The following is a 12,137-nucleotide window of genomic DNA, read 5'->3' on the forward strand; positions in this document are numbered from 1 at the left end:
AATCCATACTTGATTCATTTCTGGTTGGCTCACAAATCGCCAACTATCCACCTTCTTTTTCACCATAGCAGTAAAAACAAACAAATGCATGCATTAAAACATTTGGCAAGGAGGTAGATCCTTGGCAAGGGTGAAGTCTTACTACTTAGGTCTTACTACTTAGCAACCACACACATCTCTTATGATGTAACTTAAAACTGCAGAATAAACAAGATGGTAGGAGGATAAACAAGCTTTTTAGCTAACTTGACTGGATGATGCAGCCACGGGATCTAACGTTAGCTGGATATTACTAGCTAGATCATATGATCATCAATATCATGGTCACAATTTGGTGAGTTCGAAACTGGAAAAATTACTGGGGTAAAAATGTCTGACCCGAAACTAGTAATTTAAGTTTACCAGTCTCTCTCCAAACTCACCAAAAATGGGAACGTAGCTACTTGGTAACAAACATTAACGTTACCTAAATAACGTTAGACAGGAACTGTCAGCCATCTAACTAGTTTTAGCTGCATTTCTAATTTGGTAATTCAACTTGTGGTTGACAGCGCTACTAGCCAACTAACTATCCACTCTGCTTGCAATGATGGGGTGCTGGTAGCTAGCTACAGTAACGTTAGCTCGTTAACAAGACGGTTGCTGTCAGTCATCGCTAACATTAGCTATCTAACGTAGCTCAGGGTTTCCCTAACTCGGTCCTGAGGGCACGTTTGGGTTTTTGCCCTACCACTACACAGCCGATTAAAATAATCAAAGCTTGATGATGAGTTGGCTATTTGAATCAGCTGTCTAGCGCTAGGACAAAAAAAAAAATAATGTGCACCAGCGTGAAGTGGGGGCAGGACCGAGTTTTGGAAACCCTGATCTAGCTAACATTAGCTACATCAAAGACATTATCGGGTGCTGGATTGATTGTATAACGTTATTCGCTACAAACGGTCACCTGCTAATAACGATAGTTAACTGATTACCACGACAAAAAAATGAATACTAGCAGTGGAATGAAGAAAACATTTGTACGAGTCGTGGAGATTTAGCTCCCTAACCTAGTGTAACATCGCTAGCTAACGTTACCTACAGTACGTGGATCCCAGAACCAGGGCGATTCCTCTCATCCACGTTAGACAGGGTAGTTAGCTAGCGTTCGTCGCTAACGACGGTCAATACCAATCGATCCAAATCTCAGTTCAGACACGAGTACATTATAAAATATTTAAGCTTACTTTGATAAATGCGAGTCAATAAATCCGTATTTTCTGTAAATTCATTCGAGGTTGTTTTAATAGACAGAGGCATACGCTACTGTGCTATTTCTAACTGTTCACACAACGTTCCTTGAAGAAAGGAATCAAAAGGGACACGCCCTTGAAGTAAGGGATTGGAGTCCACCTTTTGCAGACTGGCACACACTACAACACCATTGGATGTAGATGGTCATCAATCTCACCATAGACGAACAGGATTGGTTTAAATCTCCAGTCAACAAATGGCGTCATGTTTCCCCGCCTTTTTTGTCCACGACAACGGGTTTCTTAATGGCCATTGGATAATATCTATGTCTGTTTTTCGTGTCTACGATTTCCCCGGCTTGGTCGTGTACGTTCCCGCCTCTATATTTACGTTTTGGACTTATTCAGAGCAGTAATTGGTCATGGCTAGAAGGGATCCAGCTTTTGTCAAATTAACGTCAAAAATTGAATTGTTTTGCATTTTAGTTAACCCTAAGCATTTTCCTAACAATGTCCCTAACCTGCTACGGTAATTCTCCTAAACTGTTACAAAAACTTTCATCTGATGTAAATTTGACAAAACCTGGATCCCTTCTAGCCATGACCGCAGTGATTTGCAAGTAAAACTTTCCTCAGCAGTTATCAGCGAAATCAGTGCTTGTAAGAAAAGACAAACGCGCAAGAGTGCAAAATATGTTCGATGGAATGGAACATGTTACTTCGATTGGCTGAAAACTATGATATTGCAAAAATAATTGCTGTCAAATTATACATGTATTTGAATGAACTACAGGTCTAATGTTCAGATTGACACTTTTTAATATTCATAATGGTCTACAAAAAAAATGGAATGGCAGCAGCAATAGTCTAACATTTCAATTATGGGGTGCCCTGCCCTTGTAAAACATATTGATCAGTAGGCCTACAAACACTTTGTTTCAGCATGATTCAGGAAGAGAGCACTTTGCAGCCCTGGCTAGACCAACTCCATTGCCCCTGCTCTAAACCCACCACAGTCTTCCCTGAGGCAACGTTCATCTGGGCAAGGGCTGCTTTTGTGCTGCAAACAGACTGCATCATATGACACAGTGATTCCCATGCTGCTCAGACTCTGCCGGGGCTGCTCAGACTCAAGTGGGGGTTCCTCTAACTTTTTACACCACCGCCTGTAATTGCTGACTGCATGGCATTTTCATAGGCCTTGATGTGGTAACTGACAACAAGGGCCCTTAGCTGAGCCACAGAAGTCCATCTGATGCAAAAATTAAAACAGCGATTGATGGGGGGAAACAATGATGTGTTTTTATTAATACTCTACCTATGATTGTCATGCTTTGGGCTTTTAGTTTTTGAGGGATCAAATAACGTTTTGATATGTTTTTAGGTTCACAGACTCCAGCAGTGGACAGATCACTATCTGAGACCACCCACATCTGTGAACTGGCTTGATATTTGAGAAGTTTTGTTCTCATGCATGGAAAACATCCGCAACAGCGCCTGTGCGTGTACGTGTGAGACCCAGGTGTGCAAACTCACCATGATGTATCACCAGACGGCACATATCCCCCTGTGTAATGGGTATGGATGTGTTAGCTGGCACCAGTCCAGTCTTGCCGCATCACCTCCCTCTACAATGTCTACTTTCACACTGGGCTGGTAGGCCATTCAGGGCCACCAGCCAGAGACCAAATCTGTCTTGCCCTGTGTGTGTGTGTGTGTGTGTGTGTGTGTGTGTGTGTGTGTGTGTGTGTGTGTGTGTGTGTGTGTGTGTGCGTGTGCAGAAGAAGTACAGTCCCTCACGCCTTTCATATACATTTTCCCTGCTGGATTTGAAAATACATCAATGCATGTGGGAATCTTACATCATAGTCCTTATCTTGGAGATACTAAATGATCCATGAATCGTGTTAAAAAAGGATGATAAGGCCCCTTTCAAACAAAACTATTATGCCTACAGTAAAGGCATAAAAGCTTTGTCTGTCCAATCCCCAGTGCCCACGCCCATACTGAACAGTACAGTATACTCACTGGTGCTGGAGATATGGGTGCAGCCAGTGGTGGTGGGTGGAGGTGAATCAGAGTCCACTGAGGCGGTGTCCTCATCCTGGGAGCAGCCAGCCTGGATGGCCCGCAGGTAGCTGTGGCTGCGGGAGCGGAAGTACGTCGGTGTGGGCAGGTCCAGAGCCTCCACCGCCTGGGACTCCGCCTCGCAGTACAGCGAGCGCCCACAGCCCTGCCCACACACCTGAAAGGACACGTGCAGGTTGACAAGTTGGGGGCGGGGACTTAGGCGACCACTAGATCTCCGCCGCCTGTGAGGCGAAAGCAGTGCCAGTCTCGGGTGGCGGGGCATGCTGCTGGAGTAAGGTGGTGGTGTATGGTCAGAGAGTGTGAAGGATCCTGTTCGTCTCAGCTCACGAGAGCCCCAACAAAAGGACTGTTAGATTTACCAAAGAAACTCATGCACTGATAATGGACATTTTTACTATCTCTAGAGGAAAATGGGTACAGGAGTTATCATGCACGCTCACGATTTTACTTAATGAAATCAATTGATCAAAAAGTAAATCTGCAGTGACCTTGTTGAATACATCTCATTATTTAAATATTCTGTTTGAGCTTTGTGTCCCCTGATAATCAGTGCACTCACTGTACTGTATCTAATGTGAAATACCACACAGAATGTTTAATCAGTGATGATAAGCCAGCAGCGTCAGATTTCACTTTACTCCTCATGCCAGGAGCTAATACAATCACTGCTACTGAGGCACCAGCAGCCTCCCACTACAAGTGGTTCACTCTCTCCACATCATAGTCGTAGTGGTAGTGGTGGTGTCTGGTTTTGCTCAGTTCAGCGGTGCTAATGATCTACAAGACGTTTATTGGTGTAGGACATTTCCAGTCTCTGGCATTGACAACATGACATGTTCACATAACAGCAGATTCATCAGCAGGAATATATCATAGTACATCTATGTAGCCCAGGGCCAGGGATAGGTTGAACAGGGACAAGGTATTGTAGAGGCAGACCAGCTGAGTCAACTTCACCAGTCCGTCCTGGGATAAAGGCTCGTTTCACTGTTCAAACAGTGCCAGAGTGGAGGAGGAACAATGATAGCTTATTACACCCCAGTCTTCTATGCCAGGCTGCTGTGATGTTCATGGTTTTAATGATGTTGGTAGCAGGTGGAGTCTCTCTTTGTTCATCCTGCTTTTCTTTGCAGTGTGAGAGGAGGAGGCTGGTGCCAGAGTTGGCACATGGTCATCATTGTGTCCCCCAAGAAAGAAAGGGGATGTAACATGGATGCTCAGTATTCAAAATCCATTCTGAAACTTCATGTAAATCAAATGATGAAACTTCACACCATTCCATGATTTTTACAAATAAGAGCCTATTCCTTGGTTGCTGCTTATCCGTTATTTGATCCGTTTGAATCTTGCAATACTTTTTATCATGGTTTTGGAATGATTATTACCATCTTGAAACCATCTTTCCGGTCTATAATTTTAGCATGTAAACTGATAATGTCTGTACTCCTTTTTACTTGAAGGAAAAGGCATCGATGTGTTACAACCTTTCCTATATTTGATTTTATATGCATTTACCTCCATGTACAACAATGCAGATCCTTTGAAGCCTGTTCTCCTGCTAAGGCAGCCATCATAATCCATCAGATATCAATCCTGATAAAACGTTGCAGTTCATTCAGAAAATACTTGCTTTTGTCCCAAAACAGATTTTACTGTCATCTCCGAAATTCAATTACTGAAATATGATAATAAAAAAAGCTTCCTGTGAGGTAAAGAGGGCAATTCCATTGTTGTCATCATTTTAACTCCATGAGCAAAGGTGGCTCCGGATGTTCCATCTGAAAGGAGTCTGCTGGTTTTGATAAAAACAGAATGTCCTCAGGATTAGAAGGAGGCTCATGTCCCAGTCTTAACTTCTGAAAATTACTTTCAAGCATCATTCCTGTTCTTGTCTCTTCTGGCTTACTGGATGTTTAACCAATCAGCGTCTCACACATAATCTGAAATGTTCTATCCCTTCCTGCAGTCACAGAAATAGAGGATTCAGCTGTCAACATCCCACTCATTTCTGGTTGTTGTTTCAGGCTTGAGGCTTGTCTTTGCACTGTCTGAGGGCATTCTTTATGAATAATTCATTTAATACAGTAGTACCTTTATTAGTTAATTATGCCTACATGTATCTGTCAAACTGTTATGATGTGTTTGTTGTATGGGGTTACTATTCCTACACACACTGACAGGCCTGTTTGAGACCCTGATAAAGAGTGTAATGAGTGAATAGTTGCACCCCTTCTCAAAAAACCTACACTCAATCCCTCCAATGTCAACAACTACAGACCAGTATCCCTTCTTTCTTTTCTCTCCAAAACTCTTGAGCGTGCCGTCCTTGGCCAGCTCTCTTGCTATCTCTCTCAGAATGACCTTCTTGATCCAAATCAGTCAGGTTTCAAGACTGGCCATTCAACTGAGACCGCTCTTCTCTGTGTCACGGAGGCTCTCCGCACTGCTAAAGCTAACTCTCTCTCCTCTGCTCTCATCCTTCTAGACCTATCTGCTGCCTTTGATACTGTGAACCATCAGATCCTCCTCTCAACCCTCTCCGAGTTGGGCATCTCCGGCGCGGCTCACTCTTGGATTGCGGCCTACCTGACAGGTCGCTCCTACCAGGTGGCGTGGCAAGAATCCGTCTCCGCACCACGTGCTCTCACCACTGGTGTCCCCCAGGGCTCAGTTCTAGGCCCTCTCCTATTCTCGCTATACACCAAGTCACTTGGCTCTGTCATATCCTCACATGGTCTCTCCTATCATTGCTACGCCGACGACACACAATTAACCTTCTCCTTTCCCCCTTCTGATAACCAGGTGGCGAATCGCATCTCTGCATGTCTGGCAGACATATCAGTGTGGATAACGGATCACCACCTCAAGCTGAACCTCGGCAAGACGGAGCTGCTCTTCTTCCCGGGGAAGGACTGCCCGTTCCATGATCTCGCCATCACGGTTGACAACTCCATTGTGTCCTCCTCCCAGAGTGCTAAGAGCCTTGGCGTGACCCTGGACAACACCCTGTCGTTCTCAGCTAACATCAAGGCGGTGACCCGATCCTGTAGGTTCATGCTCTACAACATTCGCAGAGTACGACCCTGCCTTACACAGGAAGCGGCGCAGGTCCTAATCCAGGCACTTGTCATCTCCCGTCTGGATTGCTGCAACTCGCTGCTGGCGGGGCTCCCTGCCTGTGCCATTAAACCCTTACAACTCATCCAGAATGCCGCAGCCCGTCTGGTGTTCAACCTTCCCAAGTTCTCGCACGTCACCCCGCTCCTCCGCACACTCCACTGGCTTCCAGTTGAAGCTCGCATCTGCTACAAGACCATGGTGCTTGCCTACGGAGCTGTGAGGGGAACGGCACCTCCGTACCTTCAGGCTCTGATCAGTCCCTACACCCAAAGAAGGGCACTGCGTTCATCCACCTCTGGCCTGCTCGCCTCCCTACCTCTGCGGAAGCACAGTTCCCGCTCAGCCCAGTCAAAACTGTTCGCTGCTCTGGCACCCCAATGGTGGAACAAGCTCCCTCATGACGCCAGGACAGCGGAGTCAATCACCACCTTCCGGAGAAACCTGAAACCCCACCTCTTTAAGGAATACCCCCCCCCAAAAAAGATATAGATGTTCTATTGTAAAGTGGTTGTTCCACTGGATATCATAAGGTGAATGCACCAATTTGTAAGTCGCTCTGGATAAGAGTGTCTACTAAATGACGTAAATGTAAATATAAATGTAAATGAATAGGGAGAGTGGATTTACAGTACATACCTGACCACTGCTCATCATGGCCCTACCCAGGGTAGCATAGCCTTGGTGGTAGTCTCTGCGATCGTCCCAGTGCCGCATGGCCATCGGGGGCTCGCACGGGCTCACCAGGCAGTCCAGGTTGTCCAGGCTCCGATTGGTGGAGAGTTCTCTCAGGGAGGGGAGACAACTACAGGGGTAGAGGGGATAATTAGTTGCTGAAATAACCCCTCAACCATAAGGAAAAGACCTGGATGAAGGGTGGGGAGGATACGGGACATCTTGGGTTGATGAGAACCGCATCCATTTTCAGCAGATGCTTTGAACTTCCCCAAATTTCTTGTGATTTTGTGAGATCAAATACCAGCGAGATGAGAGGATAGCAGAGTGGAGAATAGTTGGGTATCAAAATGACAGCACAGAGGAAACATTGAGTCATCAGTAAACATCAAAACAAAAGGGAGAGAATTTGAGTTATTTTTTTGCTTTGTAATCATCAATGGAATTTGCTGAGACAGAGAGGTTGTTTCCTTTGTTCTGAGTTGCCTGACGAGGCGGCACCTGTTAGTTGGAATGTGTGTGCCGGGTGGGGGTGGAAAGGGTTTGTATGGGGGATCAGTGGTTTATGATGAGAGAAGTGACAGGAGTGGCCGTGGCTGGGATACTAACACACCACTCAGAGCAATTGGTAATATATGGGGCGTGTGCAGGGGAACAGGACAAAGCACTGGGTTGGTTAGAGAAGTGGCAGCAGAGGTGGGTATGTGTGAGTGGAGGGCCGTGCTGCCTCCCTCCCTAGGACACTGACCTGGCCAAATGCTGCATTGAGCATGCACTCTGTAGTGGAGACCACAGTACCCCATTATCCTCCAGCATGGGTGCATAGCCGCGAGGCCTGCCGGTGCGAGCGGTGGGGAACATGACAAAACATTTCACATTTTTTACCTCAAATGGAAACGTTTGGTTACCTGTTGTTGGTAGGTGATTTCCTTTTTCTATAATTGAACAGCCCATAAGAACATGTTACACTGATATAGTTGTATCTACTCCTGAACAGGAGTCTGCTGCAGCCTGCAGGTTTTTACCCTGCATACATTATGTAGTAACTGTTCAAGGTCAGTGTCAGGATGCTGCCCTCTGCTGTCCATTTGTGGTGTCCACTTTAATTTCATTCTGTTATATTAGATTCACTCTCAGAACAGACAGGTTCCATGCAGGGTGAGTGTAGCTACTCCTCTGTATAAGAATAAGTTCCCCCAGACATCCCATGTTATCTGTTCTGTCATGACATAGATTGCTAAGGAAAATTAACTCCTCTTCAGAAACATACAGTATCTAAACAGCATTAACTACAGTATGATCTACATGCATATTTCCTCTTGTATCTGGCTCTCTCACTTGTGTGGTGGTGGAGGCTGATGCTCGCTCAGGGACTGATGGGTGGCCTTCAGGTAGCTCTGGCGGCGGGCGGCTGTTTTGGGCGAGGGTTTAGGACTTCCCTCTGAGTCCTCGCTGTCCTGGTCCATGTCCCCCATAGCCTTGACGTAGCTGCCACTACGCATCCTCCGGCAGGGGATCTCAAGGCCCCTGGGCCGGCCCCGGCCCCCCAGCGTAGCACTCCAGTCCCCCAGTGGAACCTACAGACAGTATGGGGCCACACACCATCCCACTGTGACTCACTGAGCCACCACACATTCATCTCCACTTTATCATCTCCACTTTAACTAGTTTAAAGACCCAGTGCAGTCAAAAACGTGATTTTTCTGTGTTTTATATATATTTATACACTATGAGGTTGGAATAATACTGTGAAATTCTGAAAATTATGATAATGCCCTTTTAGTAAAATTTCAGCCTGTTTTGGTGGGACGGAGTTTTGGCCAGTAAGGCACTGTCACGTCCTGACCAGTAGAGGGGGTAGTTGGGTCAGGACGTGGCAGAAGGGAGTGTGTGTTTGTTATTGTTTCATTGATTTTGGCCGTGTGACTTCCAATCAAGCACAGCTGTAGAGGGTTGTGGTTGATTGGGAGTCACACATAAGGTGCCTACTTTGCCTTGTGGTGTGGTGGGTGGTTGTTTTTTTTACACTGCTTGTATTAGCCTGTAGAACTGTCACTGTTGTCACCCTTTTTGTTGTTAAGTGAATGCTCTACTCCTTTTTTGGCAATAAATGACCATGAGTATTCACATACCTGCTGCGCCTTGGTTCATTTCAGAAGACAGCCGTTACAGGCACATAATTGTTACCCAGAAATAGTTTGATATTGAGATAAAAAATGGCTGCATTGGACCTTTAATGCAACAGACCTTGAATGTGTCATTTAACTTAATTTGAATGTATTATGTGTGTATTTGTAATGAATTTCAATAATGGGATTATATACCGTAAATGTCACGATGCTGCTTAAGTAGTTAAAAGGGATTCAAATGAATGAGGTTTTAAAACAAATCTCCTAATTTCTGAGAATTAGGGGGAGCAGTGGCTGCTAGTGCCTAATGTGAATAATACTCACTGGGCCTCCTACCTGGAGGTACTGACAGGTCAGGTCCTGGTGACACGACTTGGATTTGAGCAGCGTCCTGTTGACAGTGGCTGAACCCTTCTGGAGCACCTGCCTGGCCTGGCTGAGGGTCAGTGTGGACCAGGAGCCTCGCTTCACCAGGGTGCTTTCTCTGCCTCCTCCTCCCACCAGCTCCCCTCCCCTGGTCCCTGTCAGGTACTTGAGGTCGCTGCTGCTCTTGGAGGCCTTGAGTGTGTGGGCAGAGATGGTGTTGTAACTATGTGGGAGTTGCCTGGGAGGAGCCTGGCTGTCAGACACCGCCCTGCCCAGCGTCATCATGCTAAGTGGGTTACGGTAGCCCACGGCGATAGGGCCAACTTTGGTGGTTGTGTCACTATCCAGGGCATCGTCTGAGCTCCAAAGCCCCAGTGCATTTTGCCTGCTAGGTTGCTGCTTCAGCGTCTCAGTCTTAGCCCTGTCTTTACTCTTACTCCTGCAGGTCTGCCTGGTCCCCTCCTCACCTCCCCCTGTAGTGCTGTTCATGTTGCCCTTGACCACCGAGCCCTCCAGCGACTGGGACTTGTTGAATAGCTTCTGGACAGAGTGCATGATGTGGCGGATCCGTCCGGGACTCTCGCTGCGCTGCTTGGCCACCCTACCCCGGTGGAACTGGAGGGTACTGAAGCCATCCCTCTGCAGGGGCAGGTGCTTCTCCAGCTGGTCTAGCAGGTTAGATGGCAGCCGGTTCATCTTGGCCGCTGCCGCAGAAGAGATGGTAGCTGATCCACTTGTGATCATGGGAGCCCCGCTGAGACCCAGGCCCATACCCATTGACATGGAGGTGGACAGGGTGCCCACCCGGCTGCCACCAGGCCTACCTCCGCCCCCGGCAGGGACCATGCAGCCCTGGGAGTAGTCAGACTGTTCCGGTTGGGAGGTGACGTGGAGGCGGGGGAAGGTGCTGCTGTTGGACATCTGGTTCAGGGGCAGTAGGCACTCCGGAGGCAGGGGTTGGGGGTTGGAGGCCTGGTAGTGGTGGAGTTGGTGGGGGTCCAAGGTGCCGTAGTGGTTCATGGTGGGGCTCAGGAGGAAGGGACCATGGGGATCAGCGGTCAAGGGGTACAGGGGCTTCTGGGGGCCCCCCGATGGCTCACAAGAGTCCGACAGGTGACGGCTGCGATTGGCACCTAACCCTTTCATGGCGGCCACAGTGCAGGTCTGCTGCTGCTCTTAGAACATGTCTCCAGCTGGGGCGCGTCTACAGCCCTGGAGGGCTCATCCTGGAACAGAGGGGAATAGGATATCTATTAGAATATACAGTATAAGAAAGAGGAAGAGATGGTTACAGTATGAATACGACTCATAGTACGACTCAGTATGAGTACGACTCGTACATTACACTTTCCCCTCTGCTGTGATGATGCTGGAGTCAAGCAGTAAAGAACAACCTTAAGTGTTTATAGTACGAGGCTCTACAAATCCACTTAAGCTCATAAACACATTAGATTTGGAGCTCATTAAGCTCTTTTAAGTACTGTAGTGGAGCACTAACTTATGAGACATATTGAGAACTTGGGACTATAAGGTTCTGTCTGCAAAAAGATGATTCTGAGATAATTGGCTTTAAAGTTCAGTAACATTTCAACTAACTATCTACTAACCCTAACCCTTATCCTAACCCTAAACTTAACCCTTACCCTAACCCTTACTCTAACGTTAACCCTTACACTAACCCTTATTCTAAACCTTACCCTAACCTTAACCGTAACCTTAGCAAGCAGTTGCTTATCAACAGTTAGTCAGTTGCTTATCAGCAGATACTTTGTTGATAGTATGACCATCTGTAGACAATCTGGACTATCCAAATACAGTGTGACCTAAAGTTCTGAACCCTCATTGGTTTGAATTGTGTCAGCATTTTTTTTATCTTGTATTCTTTTGAACTTAACAACTTGAATTGGGGTATTTAGAGAACTATAGAGGTAGAGAACATTGAACAGAACAAGGTTATGTCAATAATTACATTTGGACAAAAATGCAGATAGAACCTTAAAGTCCCAAGCTCTTGATATGTGTCACACAGCACTTCTTCAGCCATGTTCTTGATAAAGCTAGACCACTCCACAGAGGAGTTGCCCTCTGCAAGCAGATTTCTTTATCTTCTCCTAGACACTGGCCTACACACGTCACCATGTCCGCACGGTTCTCCAACTAACCAGCAGGTGAAGCTACAGAACAGACCAACAGCATGCAGGAGTAAAGGGTAGGCCAGGGATTAGAAAACATCAGTGCGTCAGGACAGATCATTTCTAAGTACATACCGGTATATGCTCTGCTCATAAAAATTACATGATTATCTTTATATGCGGACTACATCAAGTGGGAAATTCAAATTTACCATCTGTGCTTGTTAGTCTTTTAACGGTCACTGCCTATTAATAAAGCACCAAATGAATGTCTGACTGAACTTCAAAAGCGATGAACTTATTTTTATGATTTTATGAAGCTTATTTAGCAATACAAATATAAACTGTGTGTGCATTTCACTGCTGAGAGTGTAACCCTGTCTTCCACTCTGTCT

The 12,137-nt window shown here is 46.4% G+C and overlaps 1 protein-coding gene across 2 annotated transcripts in view; it reads right to left on the reverse strand.

The window, feature by feature from the left end:
• Nucleotides 1–12,137, reverse strand: part of LOC115165822 (disks large-associated protein 4) — a 123,400-nt gene that overhangs the window by 22,946 nt on the left and 88,317 nt on the right. The window contains exons 2-5 of one of the 2 annotated variants that reach the window (XM_029719231.1): nt 9,581–10,836; nt 8,454–8,692; nt 7,080–7,245; nt 3,261–3,477 (exon numbers count right to left, since the gene is read on the reverse strand). In XM_029719231.1, the coding sequence (XP_029575091.1) occupies nt 3,261–3,477; nt 7,080–7,245; nt 8,454–8,692; nt 9,581–10,756 (1,798 nt within the window). In that variant the 5' untranslated portion in view covers nt 10,757–10,836. Of the gene's footprint in view, nt 1–3,260; nt 3,478–7,079; nt 7,246–8,453; nt 8,693–9,568; nt 10,837–12,137 lie in introns of both variants that reach the window. The other variant, XM_029719230.1, reaches the window with a different exon arrangement.

This window comes from Salmo trutta, chromosome 28 (genome assembly GCF_901001165.1).
Source record: "Salmo trutta chromosome 28, fSalTru1.1, whole genome shotgun sequence".
Lineage (NCBI taxonomy): Eukaryota > Metazoa > Chordata > Actinopteri > Salmoniformes > Salmonidae > Salmo > Salmo trutta.